Source organism: Oryctolagus cuniculus, chromosome 2 (assembly GCF_051225735.1).
Source record: "Oryctolagus cuniculus isolate XC-2025 breed Fujian yellow rabbit chromosome 2, ASM5122573v1, whole genome shotgun sequence".
In the NCBI taxonomy this organism is placed as follows: domain Eukaryota; kingdom Metazoa; phylum Chordata; class Mammalia; order Lagomorpha; family Leporidae; genus Oryctolagus; species Oryctolagus cuniculus.
This window is the reverse complement of record NC_142868.1, coordinates 139,403,578-139,427,859: the sequence shown is the minus strand read 5'-3', so window position 1 is coordinate 139,427,859 and position 24,282 is coordinate 139,403,578. Positions and strand designations below refer to the sequence as shown.

At 43.7% G+C, this 24,282-nt stretch overlaps 1 protein-coding gene across 9 annotated transcripts in view; it reads left to right on the top strand.

Annotated features, from left to right (window-relative positions):
• The window catches only part of PLEK (pleckstrin), a 133,652-nt gene extending 109,866 nt beyond the window's left edge, over positions 1–23,786 (top strand). For all 9 annotated transcript variants that reach the window (XM_070069027.2, XM_017340715.4, XM_089326353.1 and 6 more), the window contains 8 exons: positions 8,313–8,468; positions 8,703–8,884; positions 10,596–10,687; positions 13,236–13,420; positions 14,815–14,919; positions 19,381–19,464; positions 20,681–20,750; positions 22,099–23,786. In XM_070069027.2, the coding sequence (XP_069925128.2) occupies positions 8,340–8,468; positions 8,703–8,884; positions 10,596–10,687; positions 13,236–13,420; positions 14,815–14,919; positions 19,381–19,464; positions 20,681–20,750; positions 22,099–22,235 (984 nt within the window). In that variant the 5' untranslated portion in view covers positions 8,313–8,339 and the 3' untranslated portion in view covers positions 22,236–23,786. The remainder of the gene's footprint in view (positions 1–8,312; positions 8,469–8,702; positions 8,885–10,595; positions 10,688–13,235; positions 13,421–14,814; positions 14,920–19,380; positions 19,465–20,680; positions 20,751–22,098) is intronic.
• Positions 23,787–24,282: the final 496 nt, after the last annotated feature.

Here is a 24,282-nt window from a genome sequence, read left to right as displayed (position 1 = left end):
CTGGATGAGAAATGGAGAAGCTAGTCTTGATACAGAGCCCATATAGGATGCCAGCGTTGCTTAACCTGCTACACCTCAATGCTGGCCCCATATTGTTGATTTTTAAATAAGATATGTAACATGTAAAATATATATGTAAGATTTATTACTATTGTTGGCTTGCAGGGGAAGCCCAAAGGTTGGTAGCAGAGCTGGACGTAGGTTAGAGGACCAGCAGGTTCTTTGGAATGAGCGTGTAGAGTCTCAGGGAAGAAAGGGATGTGAAGGGTTTAGCTGAACTTCTTGTCTGTGGCTTGCACTTCTTTTATTAGTCTGTTAACAGGTTTGCTCTCTTGTCAGGGAACTCGCTGATTTAAGTTTCTCCCTTCAGTTACACAAATTTTCTGAAACTTCCACTTATAGGATCCTCCAAACAATGTAGGCATTTCACTTCTCTGAAGACAATTTTCATTGTTCTGCCTGTTGCATTTTAGATTAAAACCTAGTGAGTTCCCTCAACAATTCCCCAGGACAGAGGCCGCTGTCCTGACTCTCTTTTGAAGAAGCTCCAGTTTATCTGCAGTGGAACTCAATGTAGCTCTCCAAGGACACCTGAAAAGCACAGAATTACAGAGGACAGGGAGTATTAATAAGTGCTTACTATGTGCCAGACACTGATGCAAGCAATGTGCATGGATTGTTTTATTTAGTATCCCAACAGCCTTACATGGATATCATTCTCCCCACTTGCCAGATGTAGAAAATGAGATTTAGAAATTTTTTCCCAAGGTTACATTGCTAAAAAAAAAAAAAAAAAAAAAAAAAGTAGCAGAGCTGGGGTGTGAATCTCAGTTGCCCAGCTGCAGAGCTCGTGCTCACCCACTGGCTATGCTCCCTTTAAAGTCAGAACCCCACCTCCCTAACTCTAGATCCTATGCTTCTAATGATGTGGCATGTATGAGGTTAGCATTTTTTGACAACACACATCAAAATGCTGACTTGCAGTACTTCTTTATGGTTCACATACCCATTTCTCCAAATTTTACAAATGCATTGATAATTCTTAAGCCATCTTATTAAAGAAAAAGACTATATCTGATTTAACTTTAATTTCTTTTACTGCTATTGAGCCAGTACATTTTTAAGCTAGTTGGACTTCATTATTTCTTCTTTTGAGAACTGCCTGTTTATGTTATTTAGTCATAAAAACTGGGAGTTTGTAATTTGTTGTTGATTGTGAGGAGTTTAAAAACATATTAATGATATTAGCCTTTAGTCACCTTGTGATGGATTATACATATCCACACAAATGCAATGGCTTTTCAGCTGGTGCAGTCTATTAAAATTATTTATTTATTTATTTATTTGAGAGAGAGAGAGAGACAGGGAAAGAGAGAGAGAGAGATATTTCCATTCATTGTTCATTCCTCAAATATCTGCAGCTGTTGGGCTGCTGGGTTGGAGCCAGGCTAAAGGCGGAGTCAGAAGTCCAATCAAGGTCTCCCATGTGGATGGCAGGAATCAAATCACTTGAGCCATCAGTGCTGATGGAGTCAGGAGCAGGAGGCAGGTAGCAAGCCTGGACACTCCCATATGGGAAACAGTATCCTAACCAGTATCTTAGCTGCTCAGCTAAATGCCTGCCCCTGTACTTTCTTGTATATACAGAAATTAGTTTTTATGTGGTTAAATATCTCATCCTTTATGATTGCTTCATTTGGTATCATGTGATGTTATTACCGGAGAAATGCAGGGTTCTTGTCTTCACGAAAGAAAGAATTCAGGCGTGAGACAGAGAGTAGTGGAAAGTAAAAGTAGCAAGGTTTATTAGGGCAGGGACATCCGTAAGAACGGATGGGCACCTCTCCAGACAGGACCTGGGAAAGGGTGCCCAGTCGCTCGGACTTGGAGGGGGGAGGAAGGAGCAAGGTTCTATGGTTGAGTAAAGAGATTACACCTGGTCAGACCAGGCAGGCGGCTCAGCATAGAGGCAGAGGGCTGAGCACTGCCGGGGGATGTTAAGGAGATGGGTCTTGCTTCCCCACCTCTGCTCCTCTTGGAGCAAAGGGCTTTTTGGATGTAAATAGAAAAACTTCTGAGTTTTCCCTTGAAGGTACATTTCCTCCTGAAACAAAGGACTTTATGGATGCAAATGTTAAGAAGCTCCTCTCTGGTTATCAGCTTATCAGGTAGAAGGGGGCAGGGCAGGATGCGAATACGGGGCTGCCCGTGAAACATTATCAGGATGGCTTTGAGATGCAGATGTATATGCTGGCCATTGTTACACACACATAAGCTCATATCTGACATCCTACCTAACAATGTCAGACTCTGGTGTACTAAATTATCCCCATGATGATGGGTATATAATATGATGTGGGTACATATATATAATTATCCCCATGATGATGAACAGTGACCAACTGACAGCTTTCAGTCTGACTCAGCATCTACATCCACCAATTTTGGAAACTTACTTTTACACGTTATGGTGTATGATGGAAGAAATGAATATATGTGATATGTATATGTTTAATCTATGTATTTATGTACACAGAGACATATAGCATATGGAAGCATATTCGAGGGAACTTCAAAATGTTTGTTAAAAAGTGAAAATAAAAGACACATTTATTTTGGTGTAGAAAATTTTTGAAATCCATCACAGCTATTTTTCTTTTTTAAGATTTTATTTATTTATTTGAGAGGTAGAGTTACAGACAGTGAGAGAGAGAGAGAAAGAGAGAGAGATGTCTTCCTTCCGTTGTCGGTTCACTCCCCAGATGGCTGCAATGGCTGGAGCTGGGCTGATCCGAAGCCAGGAGCCAGGAGCTTCTTCTGGGTCTCCCACGTGGGTGCAGGGGCCCAAGGACTTGGGCCATCCTCTACTGCTTTCCCAGGCCACAGCAGAGAGCTGGATGGGAGGAGGAGCAGCTTGAGACTAGAACTGCACCCATATGGGATGCCGGCACCGCAGGTGGAGGATTAACCCACTGTGCCACGGCGCCGGCCCCCATCACAGCTCTTTTTCAATATGCATTTCTGTGAACTTTTTGAAGACTCTTCATATACATCATTAGAGTAAAATAGTTAGCTAGGGGTCTAAAGAAACAGATCCAGGTTCTAGACTTTCTCAGTTATGCAAGAAACCAACATGAAAGTGATGTCCAAGGGAAGGGGAAAAAGCCTATAACTGGAGAATTAATAGATTCTAATCCCAGTACTCACCCAGGTATACTAGGCCCTCAGTGCTCACTCAGGAGTACCAGGTCAAGCCACTAAACTGGGCCTCTGTTTTATTTTTTCAAATGTGTGTAATGATCCTAAATTCCTCTCTGTCTCACACATTCTATACTCACACTTCCAGATTTACTCTCAGGCACGAATCAAGAGGGTGAGAGCCAAAAGGGGAACAAGGAGGGATGGTCCAGGGGAAGTGCTGTCTGGCCACCCGAGGGGAAAACGGCAGTGACGGCTGGGAGGAGGGAGGAATCACCCCAAATTCCTTCACTGTTACCTGACACTTAGGCCTGTGAGAAAGTTCAGCTTTACCAGCCTTTGGCTAGATATCTGTCATTTTACAAAGCATCAGACTCCCCACTGCGCATAAAGAACATGCCTCCCAAATGACACATCCTCCTCCGAGTTAGCTGACACAGCCCCCACGGGGACACAGTACCAACTCCTGGATGGTTGGCTCCTGCAGCTTTCATCTCTCGCTGTTGACTGGAAGAATGCGCTGCTGGCTGACTTCTACAAACTGATCCCATCCCAAGGCCAAGTGCCCCAAGTGACGGAGGCAGCCTTACATCATGGATACCCCTGGTGTGAATACTAACTTTAAGAATCGAAAGAGATTTTAGCAGTCACCTAGTGCAACTTTTTATTTCTAGCTATGTGAATCTTTTTAAATCTCCAATTAATTAAAATTTTTATTGAATAAATTTGTCTACATATTTTTTAAAAAATATATCCCCCAAGTAAGTTTTCATTTATTTACCATTTTCCCCTAGTATTTATAAAAATTTCAAGCCCACAGAAAAAAGGGGAAAGTAGTAGGACTCCTCATATGCTCTTTACCTAGATTCATCTACTAACAATGAATGGGGGCTTTGGCTTTCTATCTTCCTATCTCTAAACTTTTATATAAATATACATAAATAGAATTGCCTGCTAAGATATTTGAGAATAAGTTACAGACATCATGCTATCTAAATTGCTGAGTGTATATCTTCTAAGAACAAGGACATTTTATATATCCACAACACCATCGTTACACCCAAGAAATTTAATACCACTCCAATTCTGTTTTTGACTATATCTTTCTATGTTCAAATGACCCCAAATGACTCAATAATATCTTACATTGCCGGTTCTCCAAATTCATGATTAAATCAAGGACCATGATTTGCATGGACATGCTATGTTTTCTGTGAGTAAATTAGAAAAGTAAGTAAGAACTTAATGTTCTATTGTACAGAACCAATCCAAAGGGTGTTGTTACGATAATCACTGTGTACCTCCCTCCATGGAGTTAATTACCAGGATCTCTGTTACAACTAAGCAGAACAACATTGTTTTGAACTTAAGGGATAACATAAATGCAATAAAATACATAAAGTGTGCCAGAATTTTTAGCATTTGTATACATAATGTAAACAGCACACAGATAAAGATGAAGATATTACCAGTATCCTGTAAGATTTTAGTTTCCTCTTTCTTCTATATTCTTCAATCCCAGGTAACCATTATCAGAACTTCTTTTCTTATCAGTTGTGCCTGTTCTTAAATTTCATATAAATTGAATCACATTATGAATATATTTTTGTTTTTTCACTCAATATAATATCTATGAGATTTATCTGAGATACAATAGGTATCAGTACATGCCTGTACCAGTAGTTCATTTAAAAAATCATTAATCTGTATTCCATTGTATCAGTGCATTTATTTTCATTTTTACTTGAAATGCAGAGCAACAGAGAGAGAGAGAGAAATCATTTATCCACTGATTCACTCCTCAAATGCCCACAACAGCCAAGGCTGGGTCAAGCTGAAGCCAGGAGCCCATACTCAGTCAGGGTCTCCCCCATGGGTGGCAGGGACCTCAGTATGTGAGCCATCATCTGCTGCCGCCAAGGGTGTGCATTAGCAGGAAGCAGCTGGATCAGAAGCAGAGTAGCTGGGACTCCAGCCAGGCACTTTGCTATGTGATGCTGGCATCTCAAGTGCACCTTAACTGCTGTGCCAAACGCTTGCTCCTTATTGTATGAATTTAATGCATTAATAATGGGTTTATATATTGCATTGAGCAATTTACTTGTCCATTCTCCTGTTGATGGGCATTTGAGTTATCCTGTGTTTTTGGCTGTTTTGTGTAAATAAAGGTGCCATGGACATGTTTGTATGAGCTCTGTTCTCACAGATCTGTGCCCAGGGATGGAACTGCTGGTGAAAAGAGCATGTATATGCTTAACTTTAGCACAAACTGCCAATACTTTTCCAAATGGGATGTAACATTTGTACTTCTGCCAGCCAGGAATATTCCAGTTATTCTGCCTCCATACTAAGTCTTGCTCTTCTCAGTCTTTTTAAATGTCGGGTAGTATAGTGGGAACGTGGTGGTATCTCAGTGAAGTTTGAACCTCCATTTCCCTAATACATAATGATGCCAAACACTTTCCCATAAACTTTTTGGATATTTTCTTTAGTGAAGTGCATGTTCGCACTTTCTGCTCTTTACAAATTAGGTTGTACTTTTCTGTTGATTTACAGGAGTTCTTTATATTCAGGATGAAGCTCTCAGATGTAAAACAGAAGCATATTTGAGATATTTGTGTGTTGGCATAGTGTCTGATCCTGCCCAGTTTTTAAAAAGGGAAATAAGCGATGTTACTCTGGAGCAGTCAGTCTGCCTGTGCAGAAAAGAGATAGTGTACTTTAATTTTAAAAAGTCTTTCGGTAGCTGACAGAAAGGAAATGTTTGGACAAGAAAATGATAATCCCTCAAGTGTTTATCGTTTTTGCCTTAATGGGCTTCCTTTTGGGCAACTGGACCTTTATATAGAGGCTCTTTGTGTTTGAGATAAGCAACAGGATCTGCTGGGAACTGGATAATAATTCTGTGTTGTCGTAGTCATGACAGGGTGACATCATGGGTCAAAGAACAGAGGCAAAGACCTCCTGCTTTTCCTTCTTGGAGCAGAGTGCCCAAAGTCTTTTCAAAGGGCAGACTTCCTTGGTCTGCTCAGAATGGTTTACAGCTAAAGGGGGAGTTGGCACCAACTCAAACTAAAAACTTTAAGAAAATTATTTAATTAATTTATTTGAGGGTCAGAAAGACAGACAGACACTTAGAGAGAGCTCTCATCTACTTGTTCACTCCCCAAATGCATGTAACAGCCAGGACTGGGCCAGGTCATACAAATATGTCACCTGCCTCACACTGGCCAAAGGCATTTTTTAAATCTGCAAATGTCTATGGAATGGTTTTAGAAAATATATTATTGTTTCTATTATGTTAATAATTTTGAAATATCCTAGTTTTACCTAGTTATCAACACATGTTGTGATTTTAACTACAACCACTCATTATACAAATTGCTTATTGAGCACTTGGCATTATCACGGTGTGGTAGGTTCCTGTCCTTCCAAAATAGTTGACATAGTTGATGAACTGTATTTATACTTTATACATTTTATGTATAAGATATGTATACAACTCATTATTGATATATACATATGTCTTAGTATTATAAAATATATGTATATATCACACACTTATATATGCATGTTTTTATATTATTTAATTAACCTAATTAACATTTGTTACAGGCTCAATGATAGAATTATTATTTCCCTGTTAGAAAAGCAAAACACTGTGCCTCAGAAATGCAATGATGGGGTAAGCGTGTAGGACTAAGGGCAGGCCAGATCTCATCTGAGCCCTGAATCTCATCCCACCAGAAAAAGAAGCCAAAGAGAGTTATGAGTTTTTTTTTTTAAATAATTTATTTATTTGAGTTACAGGGAGATATACTGAGAGAGAGAGAGAGAGAGAGAGAGCGCTTATTCACTGGGTCACTCCCCAAATGCCTGCAACCCCTCAGTCCATGTCTCCTATATAGGTGGCAGGAACCCAATTACTTATGCCATTGCCTGCTACCTCCCAGGGAATACATTAGCAGGGAATACATTAGCAGGGACTGGAAGTGAAACTGGGACTCAAACCCAGTCATTTCTACATGGGATGAAGGTGTCCCAGATGGTGGCTTAACAGCTGCATCACAGCACCCAACCCTGTAGATCATATTTTAAAAAGTCCTAGCAAAAGAGCTTCCTATGTTTTGATTCTAGAATATTTGATTCTTGGGAGCCAGTGCTGTGGTGTAGGGGGTAAAGAAGTGCCGGCATCCCACATGAGCACTGGTTTGAGATCCAGCTGCTCCACTTCCAATCTAGCTCTCTGACAATGTGCCTAGGAAAGCAGCAAAGGATGGCCCAAGTCCTTGGGCCCCTGCACATGTGTAGGATACCAGGAAGAAGCTCTTGGCTGTTGGCTTTGAACTGGCCCTGCTCTGGCTATTGCAGCCATTTGGGGGATTACCTTTGTTCTTTTTTTTCTCTTCAAAATAGGCACTTAAAATTTTTAAAAGAAAAAGTAAAAAATAAGCTATAAGGTCGTGGGTAAAAGTGGTTAGAGAAATGTGTTGCAGTTCTTACAAACTGCAGTGGGTGAGAAAAATGAAGTGGTTCCTTTGTGGTTCTTGGTGGTGTGAGTCAACTATGAAAAGGGAGGTGCAGGGGTAATTATAGGATGTGGGGAATGGTCTCTGTTTTATTTTAATGAACACCCCTGGGCTTAGTACCATGAGCCAATGAAAGTACCTGATAATGTCATTGCCATGGAGAAGCAAAGATAACCACACAGACAGCAGTGAAAGAAAAATTAAGGCTGCATGTAACAAGTTCCAGAATGTGTCAGACAATCTGTGGGAAAAGCAGGAGGTGACCTTGGGAGCAGGAGGGTCAGTGCCATTTGGGAAACCAGCATCAATGAGGTGGCCAAGCCAAGGTTTGCAGGATGCAGAGAGGTTAGTCACAGGCGGGAAGAGGAGGACGGAGTTAGGGACATTCCAGAGAGTAGGGTTAGCTTGAGCCAAGGGCCAGGGGTAGAAATTAGAAGGATATCCTGAGAACTCACTGATTTGAGTGAGTTTATGTGGACGCAATGGAGATGATGTCACAAAACATTTGTAAAGTTTATGCTAAGAAAATACAGGACAGTTTACAAAGAGCCCGGGTCTCCTGAGCTGTTTTTGTTATGATTACAGGGGAGTATATTCAATACCTGGAAACCCATGTGGGTTGTATTACTAGAAGATGGGATTGAATTCTACAAGTGGAAACACGAGGCCATGCCTTCAGGAATGATTCCCTTGCAAGGAAGCCATGTGACCAGCCCTTGTCACGACTTTGGCAAAAGGATGGTGAGTTGGCAGCAAGAGCCACAGCGGACCCCTCACCAGGTGCTGGCCTCTTAGGCCAAGCCCAGCCTGCAGTGAGAGGTGCTCCCTGGGCCATCTCTCTTCCCACCATGCACACTTGACCATGGTGTTGGGTCTCTCTTGGACAGAAAAAGTTTGGGTCAACTGCTCTGCCTCGTGAGGGGCCTCTGCCCCTTGAAAGGAGCCATACCTAATGGGATGTTTTCCAATTTCCAGTTTGTATTCAGGATCACTACCAGCAAGAATCATCACGTCTACTTCCAGGCAGCTTTCCTGGAGGAGAGAGATGCCTGGGTTCGAGATATCAAGAAAGCCATTAAATGTATTGAAGGAGGCCAGAAGTTTGCAAGGAAATCCACCAGGAGGTCTATTCGGCTGCCAGAAACCATTGACTTGGGGTGATTTTCTGTGTTTGCTTCTCTCTATCCCTTCCTTTGTTCCCCTCTTGCCTCTGACAGGGAGGGATGTAGGAGATCCTGCTCTGTGGCTTGCTTGGGCCACTTCCCAAGTCTATGTCCATCCTCCTGGGTTGACATTAGCCCCCAATGCACTGATATGTTTACCTGAGTCTCAAAGAGTGATCACGGCCTCCCTAAGGCTTAGCATGGGCTCTAGGTATCCAAGCAGGCAAGATTTCAAGTTCAAGTTCATGAATTCACACAGGAAAGGGCAGCCAAGGCAAACACCCATCCTGGATGGAGATTACTGGTGCCCTTGTGTAGGCTGGTTCAGGTGATGGTTGTAGCTTAAAAGGGATAGGAGGCCAACAAGTGAATCTTGCCCCTGACTGAGGTTGGGAATGGGTTCCTTTCCTTTTTGCATGATTCCCATCTTCTCTGGACACATGTATCTCTTTCTCTAGGGATTTCTTTTGTCCTGGTAGTTCTATTATGTTGAGCACGCCCTGAAACAGAAGCCCTGCTGGAAAGAATCCCTGCTAGTTCATTTATGTCTCCAAGCACTCCATTTTCAAGGGGGTGTGGGGTGGGGAAGAGCCCCTGACAGGGACTAATGACACTGCTCTGCTCTGCATGTCACAGGAGTTTGATGAAGTTTGTGCAGGGAGTGTGGTGAGGCTGGGCAGCTTCCCTCACCACTAAGGACCCCACCTGCAGCTGCTGGTTTGGGCCACCGAGTGACTGGATTCCTGGCTAGGGCTACCACAGCCAGAGGTGGGGGAATGATGCTCAGTTTATGTGGAGCCAAAGGAAACACGAACGTGGCCTTCTGTTTTACTGCTTAGAATTTATCTGACAAGACTATCTTTGATTTATCACCTCAAGGACAGAAATGAAAACTTCCATTTTGTCTTCCCTATTACCATTTTTAGAATAAGAGATAAGCTGAATAGAAATATTAGCTTTCTGGGAGGCAAACATCTAAAACAGATGGTCTCTTAAAGACCCTTGACCCTTAAAGAATTGGAACATGGAGATTTGAGGGACTTTAAACAGCTGAAAATTTTTTTTAAAGATTTATTTATTTATCTGAAAGGCAAAGTTACAGAGAGAGAGAGAGGGAGAGACAGAGAGATTTTGCACCTACTGATTCACTCCCCAAATGGCTGCAGAGGCCTGGGCTGGGTCGGGCCAAAGCATGGAACTCCATCCGGGTCTCTCATGTGGGCTGTAGAGGCTCAAGGATTTGGGTCATCCCCTGCTTTCTGAGGTGGATTAGCAGGAAGCCAGATGGGAAGTGGCGCAGCCAGGACTTGAATAGCTGCTCATTTGGGACACTGGCATTGCAGATGGTGGCTTTAACCCACTGTTCCACAACATGGGCCCCAGAATTTTTTTTAAAAAACTGGCCCTGAAAACATTTAATCTTTGGTACCTAACTTGGGGCAACTGTCCCTCTCAGACACCAGGAAGTCAACAAAGAGGCTAATGAATTTAGGAGATTTTTAAGGACCATTCTAGTGCATTTTGCTAAATGCTGTGTAGGCCTCAGAGTTATGCAAAAATGAGGCTGCCCTGGATTACCTGGTGGGGAGAAAGGCTCAGACCTACTCAGACCTACTCAGGACTAGCATCTCCAAGGTGGCCACCCCCAGACAGAGCTCATCATTCTCCGTGCTCCCCACTCATTCATCTGTTTATCTCTGTGCAGTGCCCTGTATTTGTCCATGAAAGACGTGGAGAAAGGAGTGAAAGAACTGAATCTAGAGAAAGATAAGAAGATTTTTAATCACTGCTTCACAGGTAAAAGCACTTGCAACACTGAAATGGGGCAACTGGGGAAGATAACAAGGAGTTCTCCCTTGTTCTTACATGAGAGGTGCATGCATGGGCATGGTAAGCAGAGGGAGTGACACATTGCACACTGGTGAGCATGCAAGTTGAGCTTCCCCAGTATGGAAACTGAGGAGAAAGTAGAAAGAAACTGTTGTTCAAGACATTTTAGAAGTTCCAATATATCAATCAAAGGCCCTTTGCCTCTCAAAGACAGAATTATACTGAAAATTAATAGAAATAGATACCAAGTTGGATAAGCTGCAACCCTTATTATGAAAGCAGGTGCCAAGACATACTATGTGAGATCTAAATGACAATATCAAGGGTGTCAGAGACCGCACAGGGTAAGGCATATAGTGTTACAAGTTTAGGCAGCATATGTAAGTGGTTAAAAACATATTCTTTGGAACCAGACTGCCTTGCCTCGAATCCTGGCTCTGCAACTCTCTAGCCATAAAGCCAATAACTTAGTCACACTGTGCTGCAATTTCCCTGGCTATAAAGGGGACTGATCATAGTGCTCATACTTCGCGAGCTGGCTACCATGTGCATGAAACAGCACCTGGCACACACTATGTGCTAAATGCTATGATTTCTCAACTTGGTTCTTATGATTAAAAAGCTCATACGTCTGCAGAATTAATTCTGTGAGCTCAGAAAAAAGAAAGATCTCAGAGGTTTGTTGGGGGTGATAGGAGATTGTATCTAAATTTGACCCTGAAAGATGGGTAGGATTTCATTAAATCTTTGTGGGGAGGATTTCAGATGAGGAGGCTGGGCACAAGATGGTGAGGACAAAGTTATGGGATAGAAATGTGCAGATAATGTGTCTAGGAAGAGAAATGGACCAGCCTGGTAGGGCTGATGGATTATTAGAAGGAGCAAAAGGGGACCTAGAGTTTGGGAAAAGGTTTGTCAGATGACAGGTGTGGCTTCCTTATTGTGACAAGAGAGGTCAAAGGAAGAAAGTTATGAGGAGGTACAACAGAGGTAGAATCTGAGAGGATGTTCAGTCAACAGATAATCCATAAAAATGGCTCAGGTCAGGTTCTGGAAGGGAAAGGAAAAAATACATGACCCGTGGTAGACTTAGAGAGATAAGGCAGCAGTCCATCAGCGTAAGACAAGTCAGGGCCAAGATTTGGGACCAAGATGCCAAGCAGCCATGGAAGTGGCAAGGGAAAATGACACAAGCAAGACAGCCCTACGTGGCAGAACCAAGCGCACTATGACAGAGCCCCAGGAAAAGGGGTTCCAGTGTAGTTTGGACTCATTTCCTGTGTAATGTGTTAACTAAGCTTCAGAGTATTGGAATAGCACATCATAGGTTCTTCCCACTGAAGGTAAGGGTAGGTTCTAGAAATTTCCACAGGTGGAGCTTTCATCTGGGAGTCAGATGGCCTGGGAGATGAGATATTAGGATCAGGCAGTGGCAGGTTGTGATGGAAGACCTTGAATGTCAGGTGAGTGGGTAACCTAACTGAACTCGGCTCTGAAGCTTCAATGTGCCTCACTAAACATGTGTGGACTCAAGAGTTAGAAGCCTGAAAAAGTGAAGCCTCAACAGAAGCATAGCTTAGGCCTCAGGTCACTTTCTGAGCCTTAAACTTGTTATTCTTAAATGAGGTCTATAATGAGTGCTCTGCCTCTAGTACAGTATTGCTACAGGGATTAGAAGTAGAAAACCACTATCATTCGCTTATCCTTGTAGATAAAGAAAAGTGGAGAAGAGTTGTTCATATACGAAATTCATGGACAGCTCACTGACCAAATGCTCTCCTTGCTGTCTTGCCTATGGATCCTACAGAAGGCATCCACTCCTGCTGGTGCTTGGGGTGCCCTGGAGGGGCAGCTGTGTTGGCTTTCTCATTGGCTACCTTTATCAAAGGTGCTCTGTTATTAATATGAAGCTCTGTCCTAGTCTGCTCATAATCCAACTGATGGGGTAGATCTCAGCCTGTGCCAGTTCCTCTTAGCCCTTGCCTTAGATGCTTGGCTAACAGCGACTCGCTTTGTAGGTCTAGGCCCAGTGTCACTTCCTCTATGAATGTTTTCTTGACATGCAACTCCACTCCCTCCCCCTCCCCTTCCTCCCTACTGCACTCTCAGATCAGACCAAACAGTTCATCATGCTGACTTATAACAGAGTGCTCGTTAAAATACTTACTCATCAGCCATCTCTATCTTTAGATTTTTAGTGAATCTCCCAAAAACTCATCAGTAGATGCTCAGTAAATGTTAGTGGAATACATGAATGGGCTAGTTAAAAACTGATTTCTCTGATATGTGTATGCCTTGTCTTTTTAAGCAGTAGGTAAATGTTTTTGAAAATCTTTACAGGGCTCCTTTGTTTCCAGGTAGCCATCCCTCTTGACCTTGCATTCTCCTTCTTGGACTAACAGGGCAGACGAGACAAGTCAGACACACTGGCGCTCTGCAGCCAGCTCAGGGTTGAGGGCCAGTGTCTTGTTCTTTGGGAAGGAGAGTTAACCTGCCCTCTGCCGGTCCCGTCCAGGTAGCTGTGTCATCGACTGGCTGGTATCCAACCAGTCTGTTCGGAATCGCCAGGAAGGCCTCATGATCGCCTCCTCACTGCTCAGTGAAGGCTACCTGCAGCCTGCGGGAGACCTGTCCAAGAATGCCGCGGATGGAACTGCTGAAAACCCCTTTCTGGACAATCCCGATGCCTTCTACTACTTTGTAAGTGAGAAAAGCTATCCACCTATTCCTCTTACGGTGGAGGCTGCCCTGGGCAGATTCTGGTCTGATTTTAGTGCATAGTCGCATATGCAAAAGGAAGGGCCCAATCCTACAGGAGAACTGCTAGGAGGGAAATGACTGGAGTGTAAGGGGAGGAAGAGGTCGGCCGGAACCAAGAGAAATGCTCGAAGCCTTGAAGCTCGAAGGCCCATTCTGAACCTCTGCTGCCCCAGCCCTGGCCAGGTGACTCAGTTTATAAAGAAAATGATTGTTTGCTTGAACAGTGTCCTATACATTGACTTTTTAAACATTACTCTTTTCTTATTCTAAGCAGCAATTCACGCGAAAGTGAATTATCTTTGTACATGACAAGCACTCTCCTAGACAAAGGAGATGGAAGAGTAGGGGGAAAAACAGGCAAAAATTCTGGCCCCCGTGGAGCTTAGGTTTGATGTGCTAGGTATATTTTCTCAAATACACATTAAAATATGTACCTCTTAGTGCAAGTACAAAATATGTTTATGTACGTCACTGCCTACTGTCATCTTGTGTTCCTCCTGTATGCTGACTGCAGGTTGGGAAACACTGTATTACATAACACGGACCTACTCTTGGGCCACGTGAGACTTACAGCAACAGTGGATTTCTAGGGGGACTTTTGGCCATTTTGTTTCTATTTTGGATCAGAGTGCAGAAGTGAGGAATCTACTCCACAGAAGCATCCTTCTTACAAAAGGAACATCCCAGAGAGAGTTTCATTTCGCTTTGGGGAAAGTTCCACTGTCAGTAATTTTTTTAGGCCTTTGAGATGGGTGTTTCTAGCCTTTTATAAATGCAGGACTCTAAAAATACCCATCATAGTGGCCTCTCACAGTATGACTCATCACTCATATCTGAGCAAGTCACAATTCTCTCCTGAGCCCAAGGGATGAGGCTGGACAACCGCATTTGGTCTTCTCAAAGTAGGAACAGGGCTGGGTGGCAAAGGATTCAATGGATATAATGCTGTGTATGTAGAGTCTTCTATACTAGCACTCTGCTTTCAAGCATGTGGCCGTGAGGTCCCAAGAGAAAGAAGGCTTTGAAGGCAGAAATGTGCACAGTGAGGAAGGCTGAGCTCATCTTAGGATGTAGTTTGAGGACGCCTGGACAAGGAAAGGGTATTGACAAGATTGTGTCTGAGTGCAGACAAGAAAACAGCATCAACCAGGAGAAGAAAATTGAGGAGGGGAAAGTGAGCTAACCAAGGACAACCTTTCAAGTTCAGTTTGGGCATGTTCAGTCGGCAGAAGGAAAATTAGGAGCTGCTGTGGTGGCTGGAGGGGAGGGAGATGTGGGGGTGGTATATATGCTGAAGACTGGTAAAGTCATCTTGCTGCCTGGTTTCCCAATAGCCAGACAGTGGGTTCTTCTGTGAAGAGAATTCCAGTGACGATGATGTGATTCTGAAAGAGGAATTCAGAGGGGTCATCATCAAGCAGGGATGTTTACTGAAGCAGGTGAGTGGCCACCTCTGTTGCCTTCCAACCTGTCCACCTTATCAAATCCTTTTCTTTGAAATGACCAAACAGCATTTAGTTTACTTGTCAATAATCATTCAGAAAATAAAACCCATGGAGTGAAAGACATAAAATACCTAAGTATGATCAAGGCAGCAGGTCAGGAGGTCTAAGCCAGGGAGGGCAGAAGACGACCTGAGGAATAGGAAATGTCTCTTTCATCAATGTCATAGGAATAAAAATACTTTAAGAAAAATATTTCCCTTTTTGTTGGTTGGAGGAAACAAATTGTCTAGAAGATGCCGTCCAAAAGACAGATGTTTCATGGTAAAACTACTTGGGTACTTTTCTCTCTTTCCTTTAAACAAAGAGGGAAATCTGAACAGGCCACGTGTAGAAAAGGAACACCTCATGCTACTGGCTACTAAGAGCAAGAGCGTGCATTCCAGATTGTGGATAGGACACGGCAGGCGCCAAAGCAGGGCACGCCTGAGGCCAACTCCACGGGAGCAGCAGGCAAAGGTCAAATCCAGTCTGATGGCGCAGTCTTGGGGCAAGTCAAGTGCCCGCAGGTACAGTCCACCATCATTCTGGAAGACAGAGCTGCTGTGAGCTGACAAGCTATAGCCAGTTACCAGATGCTAAGGCACATGATGCTAAGAGGTAAGAGAAACACAGGGTGGGGAATGAGTGAGGAAGCCAGGGCCAGCACCTGCCACAGGGAGAAGCAGCAGGAAGATGTGCAAGCATTCAGGGTGAAACGAATGGAGATTGGCATGCGCAGTCGCGGGAGCCAGTGCTGCTTTAGAGGGCCAGCGCCTCGCCTTCTGCCTGTTCTGTGAGCTGAGAAGCACTGCTTAGGACATATGGAGAGGACCTGTTCCCTGCAGTCTATGTGCCCCATGGGATTGAAGGAGTTCACTACCTTAACTTCCACTTAGTGATGAATGGATGAGCAAGGAGGGAATCAAAGCAGAGTATATATTTATACTTCAAAAGGGGGACTTTGGGCCAGGTGAAATTAGATATAATTTGGATTTTAGGATCATAAGAAATGCACAGCAAAGATTTAAAAAAGAATGCAAGAACTATTCTAATATCTTTTTATGACAAAGTAACCATCTGAGTAATCGCAGGAAAGGCTCTGGCAGCTGCCCATGGCCAGCGCTTGCCCACGGCTGGCTCCCCCATTAGTTCTGCCAAACATTTCTGTGTTCTTGCTCTTTGGCTACAGGTGCCAGAAGGTGACGACTGAGACAAGAGTGACTTGGGAGAGAAGTTCATTACTTCCTTATTTGATTGATTCCTCCTATAATTCTATGTTACCAGTTGTTTTTTGAGTTAGTCACTTAGACAAGCCCTAATCTAGAACGATACTCTCAGAAAGCAAAGTGTGAAGGCTAGTAAGTGATAGGTAAAGCCTGGGCTGGCCTGGAGCCACGTTTGGATGAAGCACCCCAGTCAGAGGCCATGGATGATCAAAAGTCAGCTGAGGGAACGGTGCCAGTGGGGGAGATACTGGGAACTAGAGGTAAGGTGATTCAGGTTTTTGGGTTTGCCTTCCCTTACTTGGGCTTTATGAGGTACAATTTAGACTTAGTCTACTGGTGCACTTTTGACTCCCACGTGGAGCTGTTAAAATTGTATTCCAGGCTAACTAAATCAGAATCTCTGGATTTTTACAACTCCCAAGCACTTTTGCTATGCAACCAAGGCTGAAAACCACTGGCCTTTTTCTTCTAATTTGTCCTGTTACCAAAATGTAACTATTTACATAGTCATCCTTACCATCTTCCTTTTTGCTCAAAGAAAACAGAAATCTATGTGCATCCAGGACCTCTGTTCTCTTATATACTTTTCTCCAAAAAAATTTTTTTTTTGGCTGAGGGATAGGGAGGAAGGAAAATTCTGTTTTCTTTGAATTGATATTTCCCTTTATTGTTTCTAATCTTTGAACTCAGCAGTTAGGAACTCTGTTTAACAGCAGAATCTCCTGAGGGGATTAAACATTTTTTTTTTTAATTTCCACAAAAACATGAACCATTGTGTGTCCTCTGCTGAGAGCTGGCCAGAGTTAATCTGCACAGAACACTTCTCATGAGAAAGGACACCATGCTCCATATATCCCACATGTGGGAAGCCACTGCGTTCCCCTGGAAGATCGTTCTCTTCCACCTTTGTTCTTCCCATTTCTCTCTCCCAGGGCAAATAATTCTGCTTAGAAGATGGAGAGAGTTAGAGAATGAAGGATCCTGGATTATTCAGTATCTTCTATTATAACAATGAATTAAACACCCAGTTGTTTAATTCTCAATCATATGGAGATGGAAGGACGGTCAAGTCGCTGTACATGCTTTTCTTGTTTCTGCTGCAGAGTTCAGTCTCCTTCTTGATCTATAATAGGCAATAAACATCTGTGCAGTGAACTAAATTGAATCTAAGTAGATGATTTTGACAGTTCCTCAACAATTGTTGGAAAGCCCAGGCACACATGCTTTCCTTAAAATTCTTCAGGAAACACACATGAAGTGACATATGACCACACATCCACTGACTAATATCAAACTCTTCCAGTGTACCACTTTGTGATGTCAATGAGGACTTCAAGGGAATATGGTGGTTGGCCAGGGTTGGCTGATTTCACTTCCTCCTGTAGCCTTCCTCTTCCATTGACTCAGGATAACTTGGTCACTCAGCAAGTGCAAGAGCTTGTATGACACTGCATCTGCAGAAGAGGAGGAAGTGGTGTGGGGTAGCAGCTTTGGTGTCCTCATTTTATGTTCAACATGAGCCAAAGCAAAGAGTAGGAATTCATACTTTCAGAAGTTCATACACTGCAAAAGCCATCCTGGATACAATACAGTAAACAGACATATTTTCTGCACTCACAGGGCTCCTGTATCCATCCTTCAGTCAAGTTAAAAGTTCTTTGGAAATGAGGTCCTTAACCATTTGCTCAGCCGAAACAAATGTAGGCCCATTCTTAAAAGCTCCCTTTATAGTCCTCTGATCTGGCTTTATGAATGATGTACTGTTTGGTAAAACTATGTAAGCACAATGAAAACTATTGGAAAATTTGCATTTGTGCCTGTGGATATGTGATGCTTTAGAAATCATAATATTCTTTGTATTGATTGATATATAGGAACTATATATCTTCTTATCTAATGGTAGTTTATTTTTGGCTTCTGGAGTCATTTAAGTAATTTGAATTTTCTGTAGAAAATCACAGAATCAGATTTCCGTGATATTTATAATCTGCTACCTCCCAGGCATGTCTACAGGAAAGTCTATAGGAAACAGAGCAAACCATGACCTTGAACAAGGATTCTGATATGCACTGCCAGCATCATAAATAATGGATTAACTTGCTGTGTCACAATTCTAGCCCCTTCATGACTTACTGTAGGCTAACTGAAATCACTGTGCAGTTTGTGGAGATTACAGATATAAGGCAATTTTCACAAGCAGATACTATGTCAGGCACAGGGGAACAAAGATAAGCAAGAGGTGAATCCTGCCCTTAAAACTCACAGTCTGGATGATATGAGTGTTTAATTCTATTGCTTGTCATATCTGTTACAGCCACGTAGCTTGCTTTTCTATCTCTGTTACCTTTGGTGACTCCCTAATAATTTTAGGCCTCAATTACCGCAGTCATTCCCTAAGGACTTCTTTTACTTTATTGACTTTATCCTGGTTTCCCTTTCATCTCGCCCCCAGTTGGTCCACTCTGTGCATTGTTACCCTATTCATCTTTCTAAACTGTGATTGTCTTTCACTTCCTACTCAAAAACTGTTGGCAACATCCTCATGTTTGATTTTTACTAAGTCCACCTTTCCAACCTTGCCTTTGCTACTCCTCATAAACCTTGTGTCCTAGCCACACTGGTCTTATTCATCAGTGTCTACATATGCCACGCTTTGGTGTTGTCAGTTTTCCCATCCATCTGTTTCCCACTCATCTGAATCCTGAGTTTCCCCATATTCATAAATTTAGGTCTTCAGGAAGCTTTTGTTGACATCCTAAACCCACAGTTGTATATCCCTCATCTAATTCTTTTGAAACCCATTATCTATATCAATTACTTGACTTAGGCATTTGCTCTTTTATATTTCCAAATAGGTCATGATCTCCTTGAAGAGCAGGGCCACATCTCAGCTCCCCTAAGGTCCCCTACATAACCTAAGACAATACATGTACACAGGACCATATTATATAATACTAAGTTTGAACATCAATATAAGGAATAATTTAATCCATCTGCTTAAAAGCAACCAAATTATTAACTGACTTTTGTGCTATATCCCTGACAAAGCCCTGGGTCAAAGCTTGGTTCTCTTGGATTTCACGTTTCATCTTTTCTTTCTTGTTTCCACTCAGCAAATACTTATTATGTAGGTACTGTGTGTAGAATGATGCTATGAACTCACCATTCCTTATGTTGATCCTGGATACAGGGGCATAGGAGGAAAAACTGGAAAGTGAGGAAGTTTGTTCTGAGAGAAGACCCTGCCTACCTGCACTACTACGACCCTGCTGGGGTGAGATTCTATGGTTTTCAAATCCAATCAACTAGAAGCTTCCACTGTGTTTGCGAGCTGGCCTCCCCAACCCCCTTCCTACTCTCCCCACACTCCTTTTTTCTCCTCATCTCCCTTCTAATTCTTTTTCTTCTGTCCTCCTCTATCTTTTCCTATCCTTCCTCAATGCAAAGATCTAAGATCTTAGGCCTTTGAGGCAAGGATAATCTCAGAGATAGAAGAAAAAAAATCACTATATTATAACCTATTTAGTTAACTCAACGTATTTTGTTTTGCTTGCCCTAATTTGATATTCTCAGGGGAACTCAATCAGCCCAACACTGTATTCATGGTTTAATATGCAAAACAATGTAATTCCTTTTCCAGGCCAACTTGGAAGACGGTAGTATTTTATTTAATTTTTTAAAGATTTACTTGCTTATTTGAAGGGTAGAATTACAGAGAGAGGAAGAGACAGAGAGACCTTCCACCCACTGGTTCACTCCCCAAATGGCCACAACAACCAGGCCTGGGCCAGGTTGAAGCCAGCAGCCAGGAGCTTCTTCCAGGTCTCCTATGTGGGTGCAGGGGCCTAAGCACTTGGGCTATCTTCTGCTGCTTTCCCAGGTGCATTGGCAGGGAGCTGGATTGGAACTGGAGCAGCAAGGACTCAAACTGGTGTCCATATGAGATGCCAGTGCTGCAGGCAGCGGCTTAACTGCTATGCCACAACAGCAGCCCCGTGAGAGCATTGCTTAAGTACAGCAATTTGTGCAATCGATTGTTGAAGAGAATCGTTTCCTGGATAAAATGAGCCACCTCCAAACATGAAGCAAGTTTGTATTCGGTCTCCAGTCTCTGCTTGAACACAGGGTTCTTTGATTTCTATCCTGTGAGTTACAAGAGCATTCTCGCCTCAGGGGCATGGGACCAAAGAGCTCTGGAAACCTACAGCTTCTCTTCAGGGGGCCACAGTGGCCTCAGCCTCTCCACCTCCCCTCCACTTGCCTCTAGCTCTAAAGTCCGGATTCACTTATATTTTCTCACCCAGCCTCCCCAGTGCCTCCTGAAGTGGATCTGGATGGACTGTAGATCAGGAAGCAGTTTCCTTTAATCTCCTCCTGCTCTTACTTGTCTGGAAAGCCCTGATCTGTACCAGTGTGAATCTATGTGGCTTTTGCTCCAGAAGGGTATAGTATAATTGGAAACATAATGGACTACCCCCTCTCTGCTGCAGGGAGAAGACCCCCTGGGGGCGATTCACTTGAGAGGCTGTGTGGTGACTTCAGTGGAGAGCAGCCCACATGGTAAGAATGAATTTCTGTGGGAGGGGATTTCTGCCCACATGGTAAGAATGAATTTCTGTGGGAGGGGATTTCTGCTCAGTCTCCCTCCCTACACCTGGACATACTGAGTCAACCGTAATCGATCAGTCAGTTGGCATAAGTGTGAATGAATTAACGGTCTGAAAATCTTGGAGAGACCAAAAGCTATTTGCTCCCAACTGTCGCTTCACTCTTTAGACCTCAGGGGTTGAAGTGGCCTTGTGGATGTCCCCAGTGGTCCTCGAGCAGTGCTGAGTAAAATCTACGACCCCAGAACTGGCTCAGCTGGAGAGAGAACTTGTTCGCTCCTGATGCCTGTAATTCAGTCACGACTGTCCTTAAAGGAGAACTTTTACTTCTCCAGACCAGGAAGTGCCCACAGCAACAGGAGCATTCGTGCAGAGAGGGAGTGTGGAAGCAGACAGAGCAGCCGGGGTGTGACTTGTCGCTGCTGGTCAGTCACACGGCTGTCCTTGGGTGAATCACCACCTGCCCTGCATCAGTTCCTGCTCTAACACTTCAGGGCTTGCCCCAGGTGACCTCTCGGTCCCCCCTGCTTCACAAGTCTGTGATCTGGAGCATGGAACAACCATGTGGGTGTTGGACACAAATGGTGTCGCTGGCAAGATGTGGCTTTGACAGCCCTAACCTTGGTTATGGTGTTACAGAGGCTGTCAGAAAAACACCACAGATGCCAAAGCATGGAGTTTTGCTACCCCTGGATCTGCCTACTCCTACGCCCCCTAGAATTCTGCTTTAGTTTTAGAACAGGGAGCATACTGCTTTTTTATTTGAGATAGATTTTTTAAGTCTTGTCACAGTATTGACTGGTATATTGCTTTTTGCTCTTACAACAGAAGTGCTACTTCTGATAAAATCACTTCAGGCTCTACTTGTGGCACTGATGTATATTATTATAATTATTATGTTATATTATTATATATCACATATCTTTTATTTTATTATTGTCAGCCCTTGGTTTATATTATGAACAGAGAAAAGGTACTCTTTAGATCCTATTAGGAGTTACTCATTAAACACTATTGGTAGAAAAACATGAGAAATTTAGTTTGCTTATAAACTATGAAAGAAAATATTTCTCTCATTGAATGTTAATTTATTTCTTAAAATATATACACACATAGTCATACTCCAAGTTCCTACCTATGTGAATGATATGTATATACAATCATGCAGTATTTGTATGTTTGAAAACAGCATATTTAATTTCGAGAACAATAAAAACCAAAGGGATCTGTGACTTGCAGACGGAGTGTGGGCCAGGTGGCCTTGCTTGTGCCTGTGCGTGATTTGCTTCCTGTTTCACCAGGCAAGAAGAGTGATACAGAGAACCTCTTCGAGATCATCACTGCTGATGAAGTGCATTATTTCCTGCAAGCCGCCGCCCCCGAGGAGCGCACAGAGTGGATCAAAGCCATCCAGGCGGCCTCCCGCACTGGGAAGTGAGCGCAGCTGCAGCTGCGCATCCCTCCCGAGGGAAGCTCCTCCAGGACCTGCCTGTTCCCGTGACAGACAGACGACCAGGAGAGGGCCCAGGGGTGGGAAGCTTCCAGGTGCACGGGGTTCTGAGTGCTGTCTCACCATGTGCTGCACAATGTTCACTGCACCTCCCCACTCACTGCAGCCCCTCAGTACCTCTCCACGTCCCCCGAGCAGATAGTACAGCTGTGTGGCATGGCGAGGCCAGTCCACCTCTCCAGACCTCCGGGCCGCTGCTGGGAAATGGAGGAGCTGACCAAGGACCTTGCTGAGCCCCTGCCCTGCTTGAGAGGAAGCCCTGAGATTCTAGTACCCATGGACACGAGGCTGCCTCCGGTCATCCTGCTGGTGTTGCTCCTCGGCTAGTCTTGGCCTTCAGCTGCTTTCGGATGTGCCAGACCTGAGACAACCCTTCCCTTTGAAATTTTTGCAAACTGAACTCTCAGTGCTAGGTATGCACCTCTGTAGCGGCCTTCAGCTTGCTCTTGGCTATGAAATCATGTAACAAAACGAAGGAGCTCTCTCTGTCCTTCCTCACCACTGCAAGCAATGGTGGCTTTTAGGGTGAAGCTTCCTATTCCTTTTCACGGTCTGGGAAGTGGAGTCTTTGGGAAGGGATCTGAGGAAGTCATGGGTAGCCGAGGGGCCTCTCCATGTCCCGAAGCTCCCAGAGCAGGCGCATCCTGCTGCCACAGAGGCTGATCTCAGCGCGGGGGCGGGGGGTGGGGGGGGGTGGGGGAGGTGTGTGTGGGGGGCTCCCTTTGTGCCTCTTGGGAACAATTTATTATCATTAGGAGGAAGGAACCCAACTCTGTGTGATTCTGCTTCATTTAGAGTTTACAGAAAAAGAAGTCATCAGCTGGGGCTTCCTCCATGGTGAGGGGCCTGGGCAGCTGCCTGGCTAGCGTGTGCCCCCCAGCCGCAGAGGGTGGGATTCATAGGATGACGGGCGTCTACAAAGCCAGTGCAGATCTACAGAGAGCTCCCTGAGGTGGCCATCGGCACTGTGCAGTACCTTCAATGCTCCTGTCTGTGATATGGCTGTTGGGCCTGGCTTTTAAGCCCAGCATCAGCTGCTGCTTGGGCTCTGAACAATGCCTTGACCACAGCAGCAACCACAGTAATATGATTTTGATTCAAATTGGGGATTTGTTGACAGTTTCTCACCCTGATACTCACTAGTGATTCTTCTCCAAAATTGAGGATTGTGTGTGTGTGTGTGTGTGTGTGTAAAGGTATATTCTGTACCTCCAGATATTTAATTTTAAGGTCCCAGTAAGGAAAGAAGAGTAGAAAATCCTTCCTGATTTTGTCAACTCCTCTCATGCCCTCCCCCAATTTCCCTCAACAGTCATGAGGCTATTCCCAGCCTAGGCTGTTTCGGGGACCCAGCTGTAAAGAACACTTTTTCTCCGGTTCTTAGCAGAGTGTCTTCACGGAACAGGCACAGCAGTGTTAATGATATTTATTAATATGCACTGAACCTTATGTTTTGAAATAAATGTGACTGGGTTTAGAGCCGTTGGTGTGATGACTGTTTTGCCTCCTGTTAAAAACTCCTCTTTTCTAAATTCACTCTCATTTACTGGGGACAACACACAATGCAGTCTTTCATCGCTCAAGACTTTCATTGCTCATTGACTTTAAAATTCTTTTAAAACAAGGTCAGTTATTCTGAAAAATAATAAAAATATAAGGAAAATAAAGATAAGGTTTAAGGAATATGGACATACAGAGCATCCAGATAGCTTGTATCACTGTTTTTTTTACTTACAAGACCTTGATTATAATGTTCAGGCAAACAAAAAACACATTAAAGATGAAGAAAATCATTTCTATTAGGGGAAAGTAAGTTTCCTGCTGAAAGGCTGTTATGCATGGTTGGGCAGATGTGCCCTGCTCAGTTCCAGGAGCACTACTCACATGGTAGTCTAGGTGACGGCTGTGCACTGGGGCTGGAATTGCACAGTTGTACACACTGGCCTGATGACCCCTCAAAGTGGACAATCCTGAT